Source organism: Anguilla rostrata, chromosome 8 (assembly GCF_018555375.3).
Source record: "Anguilla rostrata isolate EN2019 chromosome 8, ASM1855537v3, whole genome shotgun sequence".
NCBI classification, from domain to species: Eukaryota; Metazoa; Chordata; class Actinopteri; order Anguilliformes; family Anguillidae; genus Anguilla; species Anguilla rostrata.
The window spans coordinates 19,149,833-19,170,208 of NC_057940.1; the positions used below are offsets into that span (position 1 = coordinate 19,149,833).

Consider the following 20,376-nt stretch of genomic DNA (forward strand, 5'->3'; position numbering starts at 1 on the left):
CAGTAGTTAGTTCAGATGGGAATGCCCTATTTAGAACACTATGAAAGCTAAAATCAGTTTGATGGTAGCTTGTTAGAACCCAGCTAGCCCACCCTTCAATTATATCCATCAATAAATTTATGATTTATTATACTACTACTGTTGACATGGTTAAGCTTCAAAACCTTGAAGCTGTTTAAAAAACACCTGGAGATTTAAAATATCCAGTGTTGTCAGGATCAAAATAGAAGACTGATAGAAAAAGAACTTGATCATTGTTTATTGTGATAAGCAAGTCCTATGTTTCAGCAGCTAATAATTGGCCTCTGTTCAACAGTAAAATGACGACTTGTACAATAATACAGCGAACGTGTCCCTAAACTTGTCATTAGGACCAAGCCGTAATCTGTCTTTCCTTGAGGAAAAACGGCAGTGCATGGGTCGTGCTGTCCTGGGTCCTGGCCTGAGTGGGCGGCACATGGCAGCTTGGTCAGGAAGTTCTGGAAATGGAAGATTCAATATCCACAGTCTTCACACAACTTGTAGAAATATGTCAAGGATAGAGAAATGCTTCCCATTTTGGCTGGTGATGACCGGCTGTTTATTCAGCATTTAGGGAAACAAAATATGTGCCCAGCTGCAGCCATTCACCCAACTGAGGAACCATTGCTTTGGATTTGTGTTCCCAGAGGCACATGTTAGTGTTGTAAAGCAAGTTATCTATTTAGTCTAAAGAGTAATCAAATCTCCTTTTTCAAGCAAATGTTCATGGAGATCTCTAGTGGTGCAGCTAGTAGTGCACTCAGGTGTAGTACACTAGTGTGCTGTGCCCTTCAGCTCAGATAGATTACACATTGTGACAGTACTGACTAGCCAGGGGTTCCTGAGGGTGACACATAATTGGCTGCAGCATTTGTAAGGAATTTTCATTTGGCATGGTTTCTCCTGTCTCTGTGCTCAGTGGCACCTCTTCTGGTCAATCTGAGTTCCTGCAGTCTGTCCACAACAGCTGAATCAGCTGGTTTGGCTCATTAAGATGGTGAATCACAGAATGAATTAGAAGCAGTCAGCAGACTTCATGCAGAAGTATGAGTATGTTCTTTCTTGTTTTCACCATCCTGAACTGGCTGAGGGAGTGATGGAGCAGAAATTCTGTATGGCTGTTATAACAAAACAGGGATGAAAAATGTGGGGAGAGAAACCTAACCCCAAGGCCTGTCTCTCCCTTTCCGTATCAGGAGGCCTATGTGATGGCTAGCGTAGATAACCCGCACGTGTGTCGTCTGCTGGGCATCTGCCTGACCTCCACAGTCCAGCTCATTACCCAGCTCATGCCCCATGGCTGCCTGCTGGACTACGTCAAGGAGAACAAGGACAACATCGGCTCCCAGTACCTGCTGAACTGGTGTGTGCAGATTGCCAAGGTGAGTTATTGTCCTCTCCTGAGATTGCTGTCAGACTTGACAAAAATGCACACGGAAACTGTTGGAAGATGCTTGAAGGACTTTGGCCAACTGTCTGCTCTGAAAACATTTGTTAAATTATGGAGAGAAAAAATAACATCATGTAATTTATATATTTGAAATTGAACCTCAGGAAACGTGTTTAGTTGGATGCCCAAGACTCACGCATGTAAATAGCCCTACGAGTCTTGACTCTGAGGCTTTTTGCATGTGTGTAAAGACTCCTTACATGTTGGGAATATCAAAATAAACACACAAACATCTAACACCCTTTTTAACCATACTTTCAATCATGGATGTTAGGAATGCAATATCTGTTGTGAAATACATACAATTTTGTACATGCTGTTCTTCTTAGTTAAAAAGAAGATAACCAATAACTGAGACATTCTACTGTTCCCCTGCAGCCAAATAGATTTGGAGATCTCCCATCTTATACAGTATATGTAGCCATTCACACATTACAGATTTTTCAGGTCTGACCTTACCGCCGGATAGCCTGTAATATTAGTGATTTGAGCTTCATATAGTTTAAGACCAAAGTACACTATCTACAGGAAGTAAAAATGATGGGCTACTGAAATATTTCCTCCATTCTTGGCCTTGTGCCAGGGCACCTCTCATTAACTTAATCTAAGATCTGTTTGGAGTACAGCCTCAGGTGTTGAAAGATGGTGGCTGACAGGATACTGAAAATGAAATTGGAGATTATTTATGTTTTAAATTAATACAGTCGTCTGAATACATATGAAATGGTTTGGATGGGCTTAAGCTGATTAAAAGTGTGGATGCTGTGGTAATAAATTTATTTAGGTGGTGACTGGAGACACTGCACATTCAGTGTTTTACACCTCAGGTTTTAGACATGTGTGGCTTCCGTATATGTGGTGCTGCTACCTTGCTTAAACTGAGATTCTGAACGCTGACATCTGTTCCACAACTACAGATCTAAGAAACACAGGAGATGGTTTAAAATCACAAACTCTGATTTGAACATTGAATCCAATCTAAACCCTCATCTTAATTAAAATCCTGACCTCAATTAGCCTGAAATTGTGGGATGCGGTCAATACTAAACAAATTTTTTGAATTCCTGCCTTATGTTATTTGCATAATATGGAAGCATCTATTATCGTAACTCTGACACGGTCTAGTTAGGCACAGTTAAAACCAGCTAATGCGCAAGACTGATGTGGAATATAAATATGTTTATATTAGATGTCATGCAGACCAGTCACAAAGAGATGGTACTCTACGCTGACTTTATTAACAATATAGTGGCAGGCCTTTGGTTTTGTGCTCATAGCTTCTCATTATTAAAGAATCTTAGGTTCTCTCAGGGTAGGCCAGGTAGGGTAGGGTATTTGCTTTTTCAGTCAATGGCTTGGTAACAATAAGTGAGAGAGGCACAGCAATAGCTTGTGCCATTTACCTCCATCAGATTGAATTGTGCTGTTTTTAATTACAGCTAGTTTACAGAGGGCGTGGGTTTGTGTGCACATGCTGACCTGCACAAACACAAGTGCAAATACTTTTATTGTATGTTCACTTGCAACACACCTCTTCATATCTCTCTCATAAGTCTTCGCCTGTTTATTCAGTGTATTGCTTCATTGCTTGATCTAATTAGTTAAAGTCATTGTCTGGAGTCCCTTATGTAATTGTGTAATGTGTGTGTGTGTGTGTGGGGGGGGGGGGGGGGGGGGATGGGTGCATGTGCGTGTGTGTGTGGAAAATGACTTAATTATGAATTTTGAATTTATTCTGATTTGAATACTTAGATGTATATTTGTAGGGCTCTGGAAGGACTGAAGTTGCATTTGGCTGTTTCATTATTTTATGATATCATTCATCTGGACTCCCTGTGCTCAGTTGGACTTGGATGTTTTATGATGGAGCTGTAGACTAACACCCACAAAGTCTAATTTTGGACTTCTGTTCACTGTTACAAGTTGCAATGCTTGAGTCATGACAAAAAAACGTTAACTCATCTTACCCCTGCATTTTCCTATTACACTTGGCTTCAAGAAAGCTTTTAATAAAAAAGCTAACTTCATACTGTCATGATTTTCTTCTTTTCATTTTCCTTTTTTAGGAACTGGAGTACAGTTCCACATGACCCAAAAACAATAATAAATGTAACATAAAAGAAAAAATAATCTCCAGAAAGATTTTTAAAGGATTACAATGGGGGTACAATAGAAAAAACAACAGTATCTCTCTCTTGTTGTATACAAAATTTGTAAAAACAATAATACCAAAATTTTCATATTCGTAATCTGTTGAGGTTTTCAGTTGTAAACTGATAAACAATTGATGTAAAATTGTGGTGCAATATTCTTATTTAAAATGAATAACTAAATAAGTAAATTAATAAATGAATACATATCCAGGGACTGCTTCATTTTCAAATTCTCGTCTCCCTCTTCACTCCAGGGAATGAACTATCTTGAAGAGCGCCACCTAGTTCATCGTGACTTGGCAGCCAGGAATGTGCTGGTCAAGACCCCCCAGCACGTCAAAATCACAGATTTTGGGCTGGCAAAGCTCCTCAATGCGGATGAGAAGGAGTACCACGCTGACGGAGGGAAGGTGAGGCCATCCTTAGTCTGTCATTCAGCTGTTTAAGACCCACTGCCGGCTCGACTGACTTAAAAAATAACTTTATTCTTACACTAACGAGTACTGATATTAGTTTTGAAAATAGGCTGAAAGTCCTTCAATATTAGAAATTGTGTGTATATACTTCTCGAACCTTCCCTGCTCCAAATATTCTGCTAGAGAAATAGTGAGAGCACTGTCCCCACAGCACAAATGACTACAGTAAGTTGTCATAATAAGTTGGCATAATAATTATGGGAAAGCTATTTTTGGGAAATGGGTGGATACTACTCATGTGTTTTCAACTTTCAGCTACCACGAATGAAATTCAGTTTCAGCTTTATTCAAAGTCAGTTTCCCCTCCGACTCTTACATATGTTTTTCATCTGTGATACTTAACAGATGTATGTCTGAATGAGCACAATGACTCAGCTCAAGCGCTTGACTCACAGCCCTCTCTTCCCAGGTACCGATCAAATGGATGGCCCTGGAGTCAATACTGCACCGGACGTATACTCACCAGAGCGACGTGTGGAGCTATGGTGAGTCACAGACAGCAAGGGTCTCCTGGGTTACAGTTGCACGGTGGTATTCGGTTACTGTAGGGGACAGAATGAAGATAGTTAGGCATCTGAAAGCAGGAGCCAGCAGCCAGTGGGGCTGTCTGAGGAGATGGGAAGCCAGTCACAACCTGGGATCCATCAAGAGGCTTTCAACTCCTGGCTCTGCTCTGCTGTCTCTCTCTCTCTCTCTCTCTCTTTCTCTCTTTCTCTCTTTCTCTCTCTCTCTCTTTCACACATACACACACACACACGTGGATGTGTGTGTGTGTATGTGTGTGTGTGCAGGAGTGTGCATGTGTGTGTGGGCGTGTGTGTTCTGTAGAATGTATAAAAATATTTGATGATGTTGCCTGTTTTATGCATGATGTGGCATGACACCTCTTCAGTCAGCTCAGATTCTGCCCCAGTTTGGGGGTTACCAGTGTTTTCTGCTGAGCCGGCAAAGAGATTTGGCAGCTTTGTTTGCCCCCATTTTCCTCTGTTTCCATCGTAACAAGTCCAGCTCCAAAAACAATTTGGAACATGCTGACCCCACCATGACTGGATTAGTTGCTCTGCACTGGGGAAAAGCTTCTGTGAAGGTCATTTTCTACTACTGTTACTCTGAGTCAGAAAAATAGCAATATCTAAAAACCAGCAGCAGGCAGCTTTACTATTCTGCAACACAGCAGGCAGGTAATCTCCATCATGGACGACAAACTACACAATTCAAAGGTTGGAAACAACTGTGGAGATTATTGTGATAATTTCACATACTGTATGTGCACTGTATGCTCTCCCACAGAAATATATGTTGTTCTCACAGGTATATGCTATAATAGGGGAATACAATCTATACTGATGTAAGTAATTGGAATTCTAGGCCAGTTTAATGTGAGTCTGGCTAAAGTGTTTAACCCAGAACAGATTGAACAGGCTGAACGGATGACAGCGATGAGTCCCTTGGGAGAGCGAGGGTTCCTCTTTCACTCACTCATCCTCGCTTACTCTGTCACATCTGGAGACTAACTTCCTGCTCCCAAAAGGGAAATGAAAATGGACCCCTCCGGAAAATAGATCAATATGGAAGTTATTCCAACTTGCTGCACAGATGTAACAGAAATATTATTTTAGAAGTTAAATAGCAAAGAACCTTTTTGTACTAAAGGAGAACTTCTACTTCTGTTATATGCTATCCCTGAGTTTTTCAAATCTGAGCAAATTTTTCCCTCCAAATTCTTGATCACAAATTGAGATGTTGAGATGTTTTAGTGTACATTTTAATGCAAGTTTTAATGTACGTGTTTCCATGTGCTCTGCTTGCTGTCCCCAATAGTCAAGCGTTGCAGTAATATAGAGGAATTGTGGCATGGTTGAAAAAATGCACCTTTGAAGGCCATGCGTGGTCATGACTGTAGTGGGTTTTCTTGTGACTCATGTATGGCTCATTCTCCTAGAACAGGAGCAGGTCATCTTTCAGCGGCCTCTCAGTGCTTTGGTTGTAGTACAATTGCCTGTCACTTGAGAGTTCCCCACAGGCTGCCTGTCTGTTGGATACATACTTATTGGAAGGGCTGGTCTCTGGAAGGTATTGGTTTTTCGTCAGTGCTCTGTTGTGATGACAAGCGGCATGGTTTTGTCCCTGCAGGCGTGACAGTATGGGAGCTGATGACATTTGGGACAAAGCCGTACGACGGTATCCCGGCCAGCGAGATCGCAGGGGTCCTGGAGAAGGGGGAGCGGCTGCCCCAGCCGCCGATTTGCACCATCGACGTCTACATGATCATGGTCAAATGTGAGTACGAAACATGCCCTTCTCCAAACTTGCCTGTCTAAAACTTCTCTAAATTGCTGCAAATGCCTCTTTATATTAGGGTATAAAGTAAGTGTCATTTCATTGTTGGATAAACAGGAAGGATTTTTTTCTGCCTGGCTCATGCAACAGCTAAAATCAGAAGTGCACGGTGCATGTCAGACGGTTGCAGGTTCTGCATTTAATTTAGAATGCTGTATTCAGGGCCTTAATGCAGTGTAGGCTGCTGAATGTGAGCTTCAGTCTGACTCCTCCCAGTGGAAGTGGCTTTGACTCCACCTCTCCGGCTCTCCATTCGTTCAGGTTGGATGATTGAAGCAGACAGCAGGCCACGTTTCCGGGAGCTCGTCGCCGAATTCACCAAGATGGCCCGAGATCCACCTCGCTACCTTGTCATTCAGGTAACAAAAAAGCCGCTGCACTTGAAGCGCATTCTTCCAGCAGGCCGATATTTTATCTGGTCAAATGGCAGAGTGTATTCACTGTACCCAAACTGCAAGCTGCTGCAGCGACACAATTTTGTACAAGTGCAGCTGCAAATGAACTGTTTCTGGTGAGCAGGCCTCGCTCAGATCTGTGGGTTTCTAAACCGCAGGGCGATGACAGGATGCACCTTCCCAGCCCCACGGACTCCAGGTTCTACCGCACCTTGATCTGCGATGAGGACATGGCGGATGCAGTTGATGCAGATGAGTACCTGGTGCCCTATCAAGGTTTCTTCAGCAGTCCCAGCACCTCCAGAACTCAGCTTCTTCACTCCATGGTAACCACCTCTCTGGAAATTCTGCCTGTGTCATTTTAATACACCGCTCAGTCAATGTTAAAAAGACTTTGCTGTTCCTCTGAGTGTGTAGTACCATTTTTTAGTAATGTGGTTTAAAGTTTTGGACTCCTTATTGGATATTTAAGTTGTAGTTTTCTTTACTGGTGTTTAATGTTTTTAATAATCAAGTTGAGCTGTACTTTATGACTCAATGACAATGTGTCTTGTGTCCTTACTTGAACTTGCTTTGTTTATACATCATAACCTAGCTGGAATCAATTTGTCACTGAGGTTATTAGTTATTCTTAAATTACAGCATAGCTTATCTTTACAACAGACATACATATGTCTAACTGGAGTCTAAAATCTCACAAAAATGTTTTATGGAGTACAAGCATAATGCATCCAATACATATTACTACACTTCATGTAGCATCTATGAAGATCTGCTAATGAGTAATAATAGAGTGCAAACAGATTGTCCTTTGAGCTATGTTATTTTTTCATGGGTAGTATTCATGCACTGTGCCAGCATCAATTTAGCCATTTTTTCCCCCTCTTTTTTTCACACATTTTGACCAAGTGTGTTCATACTGTGGAGACTTTGATTGTATGCCACACTGTTCCCTTCTCCCCTTGGCAACGCCAGCCAGTGATCAGTGTTTAGCAATTGCCTATCGTGATGCCAAGTGCTTCTTTGTTGAGCGCTGATCAGAGATCAGCATAGCTGCGAGGGAGCAGGGTATGAGGACACAGAACAGCATTGCGTGGGTTAAATGGGGCATGGAAGGGGAGGGGGTGGGGCTCTGGGTTCAGGTGACAATAAAGAAGGTAGTTTCGATAACCAGCATCACAATGAGGCATAGTGTTCCTCAAATTTCATCACTGGCACAGATTTGAGTCGGTCTACTGTTTCAAACGCAAACTCGATAAGACAGGAGGGAATGTGCAGGCCAACCTCAAATGCTCTTCATTACTCAGACGCCTATGATGCAATATATTATCTCTGAGGAGTCCCAGTATCTCACCCTGTCTGAGTTACAACAGAGCATTGCCAGACTTGGTGCTCCAGTGCCTCTGTCAACCCCTGCCTTCTTAGCCTGGTATTCTTTCCAGCAATGTTCGGGTTGTTTCAGTTCGGCTGATTACTGTTCGTCCGAGGGACTCCTTATCTGGAAATGGGAAAGTGTTCCTGTGGGCAGAGGGAAAGAGCTGAAAAGTACAGAGGGGCAGATTAAAGGAGGCAGAGGAAAAAAGACAATTTTCACAGGAAAGGAAATGATATCTGGCGGTACTCATACCTGGAATGCACCTCAAAGAGTTCTGCGATACACGCGTGGGAGGGGTGCTTACTTCCTGTTTGGCTCCCAGAGCCGACTCTCGCTCTCCTCCAGCTCGGCTGCCCCCTGATTAGTTTCCATTTCACCGTGGCACTGCAGGCTCGCCTGCAAAAAGACTCAACAGGCCGGCTTGCTCTTCCTTTCATAGCTCACCAGTAAAACGCACTATAATTTCAAATCCTGTCAAGCGTTGATGACCTTTACAGGTTTGGATAGTTCTACTTGTGAATGTTCTTTGGCTGGAAAATAGCTTTACTTCAGTGAAGAGCTCAACAATGGTCTGGTGTTTTTCTGCATGATGGCATTCAGTCTGAGGTGTTGCGCTTTTTGAACCCTTTTTGACTACAGCACCAGTAATTTATTGTTGTATATTAATAAAAATTTTAAATTATGAATAACATTTGCTGCTGGAGGAAAATCGGAGTCACGTTCAAATTTTTTAAATGATTTTTTAAAAATAAAACACCTATGGAAAACAATATCCATTTTAAAGATCTATGACCATCTCATTAAAATATTTTTCTGTTGAGATTGGAGAAACAAGAGAGACCCAATGCAGGCAGTCGAATAGAGGGGGTCCTAACACCAGTTCTCTTGTCTGTCTGTGTTACAGAGTCTGAACAGCAGCATAGGAGCCTGCCACAGCAGGAACGGCGTAAGTTAAAAACTTTACTATTCCAGACCATTTTTTGACTTCACATCTCTTCCAAGCATAGCAGTCAAAGCACAGCAGAGTTGATTATTATGAGCAATTGTGGTTTTGTGATTTATAGGACTGTGCTCATATATTTTTTTCTAGAACGGCTTCCCAATGAGAGAGAACAGCATCATTCTCCGTTACATCCCTGACCCCACAGAGAAATTTCTAGAAACAGACTTCCAGCCTGCTCCAGGTGAGTGCCCCACTCATTCTGACATTCCTGGTGGCTTACTTCCATGATGTGATAAGCAAGCAGTGATGGACACAAAGGATAGAGCCTAGTGGAAATGGATTTGCGGAATACTTTCCTAAATGAGTGACTGGAATCAATATAAGCCCCTGATTGGCATAACTGCTGTTGTGTTGGAATACAATGCATTGGGTCAAGCTATTTGTGTTTGCTGCCATAGGGAGCCAGGGATGGTGTTTTTCATGCTCTTGCCAAAAAAAGAAAAAAAAGAAAAAAGAAACTTATTCATGCACACAGTTTCTGCGATACCACGATTATATTGCACAGGATTTATTCCATCAGCTAAATTATTAAACCTTTCCTTAGATGATTTAGGTTGCACTCCAAAGTATTTCAATACCATTTGATGAGTGACATCAATCAGTAAGGACATTTTTAGTTTTGACAAGTGGTGAAGTCCATATTTATAAGGTGTAGGCACACTTTTGGACTTTCTTCTTTATAGGTTTAAGGGTTTGATTACTGCCATCGATATGATTGGTTCTTATCAGGCACTTCCTCCTGAATCCTTGTGAAGCCTTTGTTGGGACCCAGCGGCCTGTTAAATTCAGTTAGGAGTTCAGAGGGCGACATCTACTGGACAGAGACTGTAGCTCATTTCAGAGATCCACTTAAATGGACAGTTCACTGAGTTTTTGACTATTTCAGTTTTACTGTATGTTTTTGGTTTACAGTTTTATTGTACAATAAAGACATTTTTAAAAATATTTTACAAAGTTTCTGGCAGCGTTACAATGGTTGGTATAGGGGCAGTTGGGGGTTAGTGGTCTGAAGCAAGAAAATACACTTCAAGTAACTAAAAAGGAGCTTGTGCACCGACTGTATGTATGAAGCACTCAATGAAGGTTGTGTGCGCCAAATGAAATGGTTTCAAGCTAAAATAATATTAAACATAATTTTATACAGCTGAGCCAATCAAAAGCATACACTAACTGAAATAATATCAGGTTCCCCAGAAGGTGGCCTATCACTTGAACTTCATGTCAAGTCTAAGGACATGAAAGGTGTGTCTTTATTTTTATTACACAGCTTTGTTGAATTCTTGATTCTGATTGGTCACTTCACATATTGAGCAGTCAGATATCTCTGTATAATGACCGCTGTTATGGGTAACAGACCGCTATAACCTAGAACTCTTCATATCACTCTGCAGAAAGAAGTGCCACAGCTGTGAATTTGACCATTGTCATTAAATAAATCTGCTGTTATATGCAATTGTGTTGCCTAGAAAATCTAGTCTTTAGAACTGTATGACTTATGCTTGCTATACAGTATATTCAGTCAGATTTACAATGGAGAAGCGAAAATCACTTGAACTGCATTTCAATCTAATTACATGAAAAGTGTGTCTTTATTTATAATGAAGGGGAGGTAACATTTGTTGTCAGTGACTGGTTGTTGTGGATACATGTAATTTGTAATCGCACTCATTGGTTTAAATAATCAAGGAATGAATGCACAAAGTAGTGCCTTTCGTTAGGTATATATTATGTAATATTTCAAATATGTCAAATATTTAATAAAAATTTTTAGTCAGTTTTACACCATTATAAAAGAGGTTGTTGCTAATTGCATGTCTGAAATAAAATAAAAGACTGAATAACACAATCTTTGCTCTTTGTAGTCCAGTGGAAAATGACAGAATGTTGACATTTCTGTATTTCCCTTGACCTGATGCTGAATCTGCATCATTACAGATTATGTGAACCAGAATGGTGGCTCTGCACTGGCCCCAATGGGGTCCCCTTACCAGCGGCCCACAACCGCTCGTGGTGCCCTCCCGGCCATGGCATCTGATGAGACGGAGGCAGAGTACCTCAACTGTTTCAAGCGCTCGAACGACGGGCCTGAGTACCTGAACACACCCCTGAGCACGGTCCCCGAGCTCAACTTCAACGGCCCCCAGCACTGCAGTCAGGGGTTTGGCCTCCAGACCAGCCTGGATAACCCCGACTACCAGCAGGAATTCACACCCCCAGTCAAGTCCCGGGCCAACGGGCATCTCCCAGCCACTGAGAACGTGGAGTACTTGGGCTTGGCTGTGCAGGCTGAGGTCCACTAGGGATTTTCCTTCCATTGGGAACCCAGAACAGGAGACACGCTGTGTATTGGAAGGGCACTCAGAACTCCTTGTACTTGACCCTGGGGGCAGTGGACGGGGAAGTTGCCATGGCAGTAGCTTAGATGCCATCTCGAACCATTGACTTTTGTATTCCCAGTTTGTCTTCGTAGAACATCCCAAGGCATGTCCCTTACTCTTTGATTTAAAACTCTTAAGGTGTCAGAGGTAGACCCAAAAATAACATGGCAATTTACTTGATTTCAAGTTTTGGGGAAAGTCCTCAATGAACGTGTGTGGATGGCTGGGGTGCGTTTAAGCCATGGGCACAATGGCAGCAGAGCTCAATATGAAACAGGGACTCAACCCTTTTTGTTCTTCAATGCCTGTTGGTGTAGATCTGGTTCAGTAATTCCAGGTAAAGTCTTAGTTTTGATGATTCTGCCTCAGCCCCCAGCCGTCACCCATGGACATAAGCGTGGAGCTGTTCTGACATTGTATACTTCTTGCCACAGAATGTGAACGTCCAAAAAATGTGCATAAAGGAGGGGCTATCCGGAAGACAGTCTGAAGAAAGGTTTGCTTCTAAACCTTGAACTTTGTTGCAGAAGCCTACTCTCAAGTAGCCTTTGAAGGCAGCCCTGCAGTGACACTGTTTTAGTGAATGGACAAAATTGATGGGATCCTTCCTCATTGACAACACACATACAAGTAAAGGACTTTATCTATGACATTTCTGATATTAATATCAAATGGTACAGTGGTATCTATATTGGGAAGCTTATATGTGCTGTGATGGTAAATGGTTATGTACAGAGTCACTTGATTAATATTTATGTTTTCTGTTTGAGGCCAAATATATCGGTACAGTTTGGAGGAGTAATTAGCATTGGAATTTCCTGGTTGATCCAGTCTTGGGATAGATCCCATCCTTTCCTCCTTATAAGGGACATATTAATCCTGCCCTTTTAAAGCAGGAAAGAACCATTTCTAAGCAGGTACCCGCAGAATTAAAGCAAAGTCAGAGGAGAAATGTGTCATGGGCGTAGAGTACTAGTATGATAAAGCATATTATACTGATGTATGTATCTGAAAAAATGTTCCATTTGTGAATTGTCTTTTAATTCTTCAACTAGTTTTGTCTGCTTGGCTCCTCAAGTGTAGCTACAAGGTGACTTAGAAAGCTTATTTCATCTAGACCACATTTAGTTTTAATAAATTGTAATTATGGCTGTTTCATTGTTAAACTGAATAAAAATGTTTTTTATCTTCCTGATCCACAGCCTCTCACTATTAGACATTCAAGAAAAACATTCAACATTTGAAAATGTATTATATGATGGGTTTCAATAGACTACACAGAATATGTGAAACAGAGGGTGGTGGTCAAGGATGCGCACACACTACTGATCTTTTGAGGGTGCCTGGAGTCTTGATTTAACGTGACTATTTACAGTGCTGTGAATAGATATGCCTCCTTCCTGATTTCCTATATTATTGCATATTTGTCACACTGAATGATTTCAAATCTTTGGACAAAATGTAATAGTAGACAAAGGGAACCTGAATAAAATTAAACAAACACCCATATCATCCATGTGAAAAAGTAATTGCCCCCTTGAACTTAATAACTGGTTGCACCACTGTTAGTAGCAATACCTGCAACCAAATGCTTCCTATAATTCGATATCAGTCTTTAAAGTAATAATCTCGAAGATTTTCATTAAAATAAATGTCTGTTAAGTCACTATCTATCGCTGAATTAGGTAACACAATGGTGATTCAGCCTATTACTATATTCATTTATATTATTATTATTATTATTATTATTATTATTATTATTTATGATTAAAGTGACAATCTCGAAGATTTCAGTTTCGTTCTCTATGGCGGTGCCAATGGCGAGAAGCGGTAATTGCAGGTGTGTTTTTGGACCTCACTTCCCATGGATCCAACCAGTGTCGCCTGTGTGACGTCAGTCAGTTGGCACGCCAACTATAACACTTACTATTTACTGAATAAAAAACGGTTGTTATAAAAGTAACGTTAGGTACATACTCATTCGTTGTCTAACATTAGGCTAACTCAAGATGTCTTTACACTGCCGAGCCGGGTTAAAATGCCGTAGCAAACCTGGGGTAGAATTAGTGATGATCAATTTCTGCAAACATTCTTTATCCACCTTTTGCCGGTATGAACATCTTTACACTGCAGAGAAGAATTTGCGGGATTCGCTGTGGCTCGTGCAATTTTGTATCTCGTGCACAATAAGCAGTCTTTTTCGTGAATGATTGTTGTGTGGTATTTGTGAAACAACTGCCTTGCAAAATGTTACCCCTGGTGTTTCTGGTTTTGCTAGCTAAACTGTTCGAGAATAAAGGGTGTTAAATTAGCAATCAGAACAAGAAGAATAAAACAAAAACAAAGGAAATTTCATCAAAAAGGGCATAAAGGCTGAAGGAACATATGAGGAAGCGTAATAAAATAATAACAATGCTAATCCATACTAACGTATTCTTTTATTTAGTTTTCTCCTGCATGACGTCTTCAGAAATCAGACCCGGTTCTGCTCCACATACCCCGGCTGTATTCCGATCATTATAATATATTGATGAACTCGATGGCAATGTAAATAACGGTAACGTTAAGGCCAGTTCAGATCACTGATTCGCAACGAGGCGAAACGATTTTAGAATGTTGCAGAGAAAATTTCAGCGGTGTGAACTGGCTAGTAGCGGAGCCGTTGCCTGCCCTGAGGTTTCAAAAGATCATCCTTGTCAAATCGCCAAGTGCAGTTTTAGAACGTTTACAATCAGACGTCTTGGAATTTTGCAAGTTGCACCCAGTCTCGTTGCGAATCATTGATCTGAACTGGCTACACTAGCTACACTGCAACGTTGCAACAAGGTAGCATTGCATTCGAGAGACGGTTTGCGAGGTCGGTACTGGTCGGTAGCGTTAGCTAGCGTTTTTTATAATTGTTAGCCGACATTAGATTGTGTTCATTACGTTACAATGAAAAACGCGTCACTAACTGTGCGCCACTTGTGATTTTTTCCCGGGAATGTCGCCACAGACACCAAGTTTTTAATCATGAATTATGATAATAATAATAGTATAAATTAATATAAAAATAGGCTCAATCACCATTGTGTTACCCAATGCAGCGATAGATGGTGACTTAAAATACATTTATTTTAATGAAGATCTTCAAGATTATTACTTTTAAGAACTGGGTGTCTGTGGTGACATTCCCGGGAAAAAATAACAAGCGGCGCATAGATAGTGACGCGTTTTCCATCACCCATCAGTGGTTGGTCCGCCAGAGAGGGTAGGCGGAGCTAATGCAACAGGCTTGCTCTTCAACTCACTTGTGTGTGAGCTGCGTACTGTTTTTTCCGGTGTCTGCTAGCGTTAAAGGTGGGGGGGGGGGGGGGGGTTATGGAACCCTAATAAGTTTTTGTGTAACATGAGAGGTCATATTATTTGTTGATGTAGATTTTGTATTACTTTTGATGACAATGTAACGTTACTAAATTACATAGCTATTTGCACAGCTAACGCTAGCTACCGGACCATGTCAATAAAGGCAACATTAGTTTAGACAACATTGTGCACAGTATCCATCTCTCATATCAGGTAACGTTGCGTTAGCTAGGTAGCTAATGTAATTAACACGATCTAATGTCAGCTAACAATTATAAAAAAACGCTAGCTAACACTACCGACCGGTACCGTCCTCACAAACCGTCTCTAGAATGCAATTTTCTCTGCAACATTCTAAAACCGTTTTGTCTCGTTGCGAATCATTGATCTTAACTGGCCTTAACGTTACCGTTATTTACATTGCCATCAAGTTCATCAATATGTAAGCCAGGGTGCAGGTGGAGCAGAGCCGGGTCTGATTTATGTGTAAAGATGTCAAGCCGGAGAAAACTAAATAAAAGAATATGGCAGTATGGATTAGCGTTGTTATTATTTTATTACGCTTCCTTATGTTCCTTCAGCCTTGATGCCCCTTTTTTGATGAAATCTTCTTTGTTTTTGTTTTATTCTTCTTGTTCTGATTGCTAATTTAACACCCAGCTCAGCTTTGTTCTCAAACAGTTTAGCTAGCAAAACCAGAAACAACAAGGAAGTTGTTTCAAAAAATACCACACAACAATCATTCACAAAAAAGATTGTTTATTGTGCACGATACATAATTGCACAAACCACAGCGAATCCCGCGAATTCTTCTCTGCAGTGTAAAGATGTTCATACCGAGCAAAAGGTGGATAAAGAACGTTTGTGGAAATTGATCATCACTAATTCTACCCCAGGTCTGCTACAGCATTTTAACCCGGCTCGGCAGTGTAAAGACAGCTTAAGTTAGCCTAATGTTAGACAATGAATGAGTTGTACTTGTATAACAACCATTTTTTATTCAGTAAATAATAAATGTAATAGTTGGCGTGGCCCAGGTGCCACCTGACTGACGTCACACATGCGACACTGGTTGGATCCGGATCTATGGGAAGTGAGGTCCAAAAACACACCTGCAATTACCGCTTCTCGCCATTGGTACCGCCAAAGAGAACGAAACTGAAATCTTCAAGATTGTAACTTTAACATCAATGTGGAGGAATTTTAGCCCACTTTTCTTCGCAGAACTGTTTTCATTCAGAGAAATTGGTAGGTTTTCAAGAATGAACTACTCGTTTCAGGTCCTGCCACAGTATCTCTATTGGGTCCAAATCAGGACTTTGACTTAGCCACTCTAAAACTTTAATTTTGTTTCTTTTCAGTCATTCAGATATGGATTTTCTTTTGTACTTTGGATCATTGTCTTGCTGCATAACCCAGTAAAGACATCCTCCTTTACAATTTTCTGGTACTGAGCAGAATTCATGGCTCCTTCAATAATAGAAGTTGTCCAGGCCCATAGGCATCAAAGCATCGCCACATCACTCTACACCACGTTTTACTGTTGGTATGGTGTTCTTACAGTGAAATGCTGCATTTGCTTTACGCCAGACATAACGGGACCCATGTTGTCCAAAATGTTTGACTCACCTGTCCGTAGAACATTATCCCAAAAGGCTAGGTGACCAATCGTTGATGTTTCCTTTGGTTAGCAGTGGTTTCTGCCTTGCTACTCTCCCATGGATCCCATTTTTGCCCAGTCTCTTATTGTGCAGTCATGAACACTGACCTTAGCTGACGCTAGAGAGTCCTACAATTATTTTGATGTTATTCTGGGATCATTTGCGACTTCCTGGATGAGTTGTTGCTGTCCTCCCAGAGCTTTAGAAATGGCTTTATAACCCTTTCCAGACTTATATATTTCAACAACTTTTTTCCCCCCTTTCTTCTGGAATTTTGTTTTATTGTGGCATAGTGTGCTTGTAGAAAGTCTAGGGTGACTACTTCACTCTGATGGTAAGGTTCAATATGAGTGAGATTTAGATTCCACAGAGCTGGCTGCAATCAAGCCTGGCTGTATTCAATCAGCTGAATCTAATTATCAAACTTGGTTAATTGGTTGATTGAGTATCTAAGGGGGCAATTAATTTTCCACATGGGTGATATAGGTGTTAACTTTTAACTTTTTTCATTAAATAAATGAAATGCTAATTAAAAAATGTGTTTTGTGTTTACTCAGTTTCCCTTTGCCTAATGTAACATTTTGTCCAAAGATCTGAAACTATTCAATGTGACAAATATGCAATAACAGGAAATCAGGAAGGGGGTACATACTTTTTCACGGCACTGTGACATCTATGGAATGGCTTGTTAAATGTAGACTAGTTAGTTCAGCTACAACATTCTCAAAATCATACTGAATATTGAATTAATCTCATTCTCAGTGCTCCATAAATCGTTTCTTTATTAGAGCTTGGAGTGTGGAGCATAGGCACACTTTCAAGCCCTCTACTGTCCTGTAAAGAACCTTGAGATACCTGGGAGAAAAGTGCTCTATATGTGAAAGGTATTATTTTTTGCATGCATGCTTTACATAAAGGTTTTTCTTATGTTTCTTCAGTTTTGCCAAACAGAACAATACTTTCTCTTCTAGAACCTTTATTCTGAACAATTTGCTGCTTTTTATGCATTGCATAAAACTGTTAGACTCCAGAAAAGCTATTTAAAAAAGGACATGGCTGCAGCTATTCAGAGTCCTTTATTCTGCGGAAAGGGAGTTGGTCCACACATACAAACAGTTGTATGTCCCAACCCCACAGAGGGGCAGTCCCTCTAAGCATTTATATAATTTATGTTTACATTATGCACTGAAATTGCTAGCAAATCATCATACTGTACATTGCGTTCTACTGATTTCCAAATAAGGTTCATTTACTACTTCTGACAGAGACAGAGAGAGAATCATCTACAAAAATTTCCAAGAAACACATACACATCTAAAATATAATTCTACTATATAATCCATCTAAACATTTAAAACCCAATAAAAATATAAATGTACCAAGGAAACAGTTCACAAAATGTACTGGAGACATTTATCTTTCTGCAGCCATTTTTCACCTTAATTTAAGTTCATGTACATTCCAGTGAAAATGACACTCATTAACATATCCATATGATCTATACTATATTTTAGACGAGTGATTCATTATGAAATTATTATTAAAAAATGTATACTTCAGAATTTCAGAACTGCTGATAGCAGCAGCATAATGAAGTCTGAAGCGTACAGAAGTACCTTATCTGCTCAAGATCAAGCAAATGCCTCAATCATTGGACGGTCCTACAGCAAGACAATGATCCCAAAAATATTGCTAAAGCAACAAAGTTGTTTTACAAAACCAAAAACTTAAAAATTATTGAATAACCAATTCAAGTCATTCACCTGATCTGAATCCAACTTAACATGTGTTTTATATGCTGAGAGAAAACTTAAGGCCCCAAAACAAGCAGGAGTTGAAGATGGCTGCGGTACAGGTCTGACAGGGAATCACCAGAGAAGATATTCAGCACTTGGCGATTTCTATTTGTTACAGACATCAAGCAATCATTGAATGTAAAGGATATGCGAGAACGTACTAAGCATGACTACTTCCATTTACTGAACATTGATGTCCCAAACATTATGGCACCCTGAAATAGGGTGGGGGGCTATGTATAAAAAGTGCTGTAATTTCTACTTGGTGTAACTAATGTGTATAAAAATACTCTTAAACAAAATGTGAGAGCACTTTAACCACATGTGAATTGTTTGATTACAAATCTAAAATTGTCATGTCAAGTACAGAGCCAAATCAAGAAAAACATGTATTTTCTCCAAACAATATGGAGCTCACTGTAGTTTAAATATACATTATTTCAAATGATATCATGTAACATCATTCTGTCATTGTGCGTTCTTATGTAATGTATGAGCTTCCCAATCTATATATCTCATACTTTTGTCTCTGTCCTGCCTGTTGAACATATTTAAAAGTGTATTTACCCGTATAGTCCCTGGGGGGGGAAATGTCCTGTGCACATTTAGAACCAGATTTGGCTGTTAAACCAGCCTAGATCCAGAAATAAAGGCAGCAATAAACAGAGAAGACTGTAAAGGCTTCAAAAAGGCTGTCATAGCCACATAAATTATCCTGAACATTCTTAACAGCTTCATTTTATGATTATTATTTTTTTCAACAAGTAGCATTTAATGTCTGATAAACTTTCCTGATATAACTTAACATTATATAGTGAATATCCACAGCTGGTAATGAGAAGACAATTGCAAGAACCTGCCACAATGATTGTGTTCACTTAAATGTACGAGTGGGCCTGTAAACTTCTGGTACCAGAAGTGTAACTGATTTTGTATTTCTGAACCCATGATTTTGCATTTCTGCTGGGCCTCAATCTTGGTATAACATGTTATGCCATTTTTGTACATTTCACAATTCCAAATTAACAGCTATATTTTCCAAACATAATTTTTATTTGCTAGAAGAAGAAAAAACATTGTCAAAAGTCATGGAAATGGCAGCAAACTAAATTTCAAGGAAGAATAAAAGACATAATCTCATTTTCACATATTATTTTTGGCCACCTGTGTTGCCAAACAAATGTAAAAAGGCGAGTTAGCATGTGGAATTACAATGAATAATTGATAAAACTCACTCTATAACCAAAATAACCATGTTAAGGAATATCTCTGATGCACTGACAATCTCTTTCTTTAGGCATTTTCGCCAAATTTGTGCAGCTTCACCTGTATTTGGTATTCTAAAATGTGTTCGGGGTGTTTCTAGGTGTGGAGCGGTTTTCTGTGTGGGGAAGGGTGGGTGTGGCTGCAGAGCTAGCTAGCGAAAAAGTCTAGATAGTGAAGCAAAAAGCTGACAGCTTGTTCAAAAAATCGCTCAGTTCAGGGTACTAACTATCCAGTTAGCTACGTTAGTAGAGTGACTTAGTGTGAGTGGGTGGGGTTGAAGACGAAGGAGAAGACTTATTTGATTGTAATACGCAGGCTAAGAAAGCCTGCATCGTATGGCATAGTAAGGCAATTTGGTTGAAAAAAAGAATGCTGGAAACAGTACATATGGCTCCAGAAGACCAAATGTGACAAAATTAAATAAACTGATAATGAAATAAATAAATTGATAATGAGATAAATAAATAAGCAATGTTTTTATTTCCGAAGGACGCTTGGTACATTGGCTTTTATTATTTCCACTTGTACATCATAAAATAAATAAAAGAGACATACAAAAATGTATATTTTTTTTATTTAATTACTTATTTCATCAGAAATGTATTTGTTTCATCATAAATTTTTTTAATTGCTTATATCTTTTTTTCATTATCAATTTAATTTTGTGACATTTGGTCTTTCATACACACAGGCTCATGAACAGGGCGATAGGGGGCG

At 40.0% G+C, this 20,376-nt stretch overlaps 1 protein-coding gene across 1 annotated transcript in view; it reads left to right on the top strand.

The window, feature by feature from the left end:
• Nucleotides 1-12,786, top strand: part of egfra (epidermal growth factor receptor a (erythroblastic leukemia viral (v-erb-b) oncogene homolog, avian)) — a 71,797-nt gene extending 59,011 nt beyond the window's left edge. Inside the window, exons 20-28 of the mRNA XM_064346901.1 lie at nt 1,218-1,403; nt 3,879-4,034; nt 4,510-4,585; nt 6,234-6,380; nt 6,702-6,799; nt 6,994-7,161; nt 9,115-9,156; nt 9,301-9,394; nt 11,149-12,786. Coding sequence (XP_064202971.1) covers nt 1,218-1,403; nt 3,879-4,034; nt 4,510-4,585; nt 6,234-6,380; nt 6,702-6,799; nt 6,994-7,161; nt 9,115-9,156; nt 9,301-9,394; nt 11,149-11,513 — 1,332 coding nt within the window. The 3' untranslated portion in view covers nt 11,514-12,786. The remainder of the gene's footprint in view (nt 1-1,217; nt 1,404-3,878; nt 4,035-4,509; nt 4,586-6,233; nt 6,381-6,701; nt 6,800-6,993; nt 7,162-9,114; nt 9,157-9,300; nt 9,395-11,148) is intronic.
• Nucleotides 12,787-20,376: the final 7,590 nt, after the last annotated feature.